Source organism: Aureococcus anophagefferens (genome assembly GCF_000186865.1).
Source record: "Aureococcus anophagefferens unplaced genomic scaffold AURANscaffold_1728, whole genome shotgun sequence".
Lineage (NCBI taxonomy): Eukaryota > Pelagophyceae > Pelagomonadales > Pelagomonadaceae > Aureococcus > Aureococcus anophagefferens.
This window is the reverse complement of record NW_008706526.1, coordinates 1-1,239: the sequence shown is the minus strand read 5'-3', so window position 1 is coordinate 1,239 and position 1,239 is coordinate 1. Positions and strand designations below refer to the sequence as shown.

Here is a 1,239-nt window from a genome sequence, read left to right as displayed (position 1 = left end):
TCGAGCATGTGCGAGCGACCGGCTTCGAGCGAGCGACCGACATGTTCATGGAAGACTTCCTCAAAGCACGACGCCGCAACTACGTCGCAACGCCACCACTCGTCACACTCGACCGCTCCTTCGGCTCTGACGTCGCCCGCTTCGTCCGCCCCACTCCCCATCCTCAAAAACAAATTCATTGGCCATCGTCTACTGAGGGTTGAAGCTTTTATTGGACTTCATCGAAGCGACATTTCCCTTGGAGAGCATCCTCTAGGGGATCTTCACGATATCTATATCGCAACCTGTTCCGGGGGCAGCCGCAATAATATTGTACGGCGCGCGACGCGGGCGCGCTCAGAGCTCGCCGCCGAGGGCCTCGGGCGCCCGCTTGTCGAGGGCGGCGTTGAGCATGGCCGCGAGCTTCTTGCGCGTCGTGTAGTCCACGGCCGCGTCCTCCGCGACCTGGAACGCGGACTCGCCCGCGTGGCCCAGGAGCATGGGGTCCGCGTCGAAATCCAGCAAATCCTGGGCGAGGTCCAGGTTGCCGAAGCGGCAGGCGAAGTGGAGCGGCCCCCAGCCGCCGCTGTCCGGCTGCGCGATGCGCGCGTTCGGGTTCGCGCCGCGCCGGAGGAGCGCCTTGGCGACGGCGCGGTCGCCGGCGCCGACGGCGAAGTGGAGCGCCGTGTAGCCGCTGGGCGTCGCGAAGTCGACGTCGACGCTCGGGTTGTACGCGTTGAGGAGCGACGCGGCGAGCACCTTCTGGCGAGTCTGCACGGCGATGACGAGCGCGGACGCGCCGTGCTCGTCGACGGCGTTCGTGCCCACGCGGTCCTCGTTGATCATCTTCGACGCGAGGTCGTAGCTCCGGTTCTTGAGCAGCGCGATGAGCTCGTAGTCCTCCGCGGACGTCACCGCCGCGACCGTCGCCTCGACTTTCGCGCCGGACCAGTGGGACATGTGGCGGAAGGGCTCGGGGACGGCCTCGTCGCCGCCGGACCACGCGACGACATCGCCGACGCAGGCGCCGGCGAGCCGCGCGCCGATGGCGTCGCCGCCGGCGACGGCGTGGAGCAGCGTGAAGGGCGGCAGGTGCCGCGCCTCGCCGTGGGCGCCGTGGACGAAGGTCGCGTTGTAGAGCACGTGGGCGCCGAACGTCGCCGGGCGGGCGCAGCCCGACGCGCCGGCGGCGGCGAGCAGGGACGCGAGCGCGACCGTGCGCGACACGACGGAGCGGCGCGCCATATGCCGCTGTGCCGC

General features: G+C 69.3%; 1 protein-coding gene across 1 annotated transcript; it reads right to left on the bottom strand.

The window, feature by feature from the left end:
- Positions 1–336: 336 nt before the first annotated feature.
- Positions 337–1,224, bottom strand: AURANDRAFT_69424 (hypothetical protein; the record flags this gene model as incomplete). Its single annotated transcript, XM_009045193.1, has 1 exon — positions 337–1,224. The coding sequence occupies one exon, from the start codon at positions 1,222–1,224 to the stop codon at positions 337–339; it is 888 nt and encodes a 295-aa protein (XP_009043441.1).
- Between the last annotated feature and the right edge of the window lie 15 nt (positions 1,225–1,239).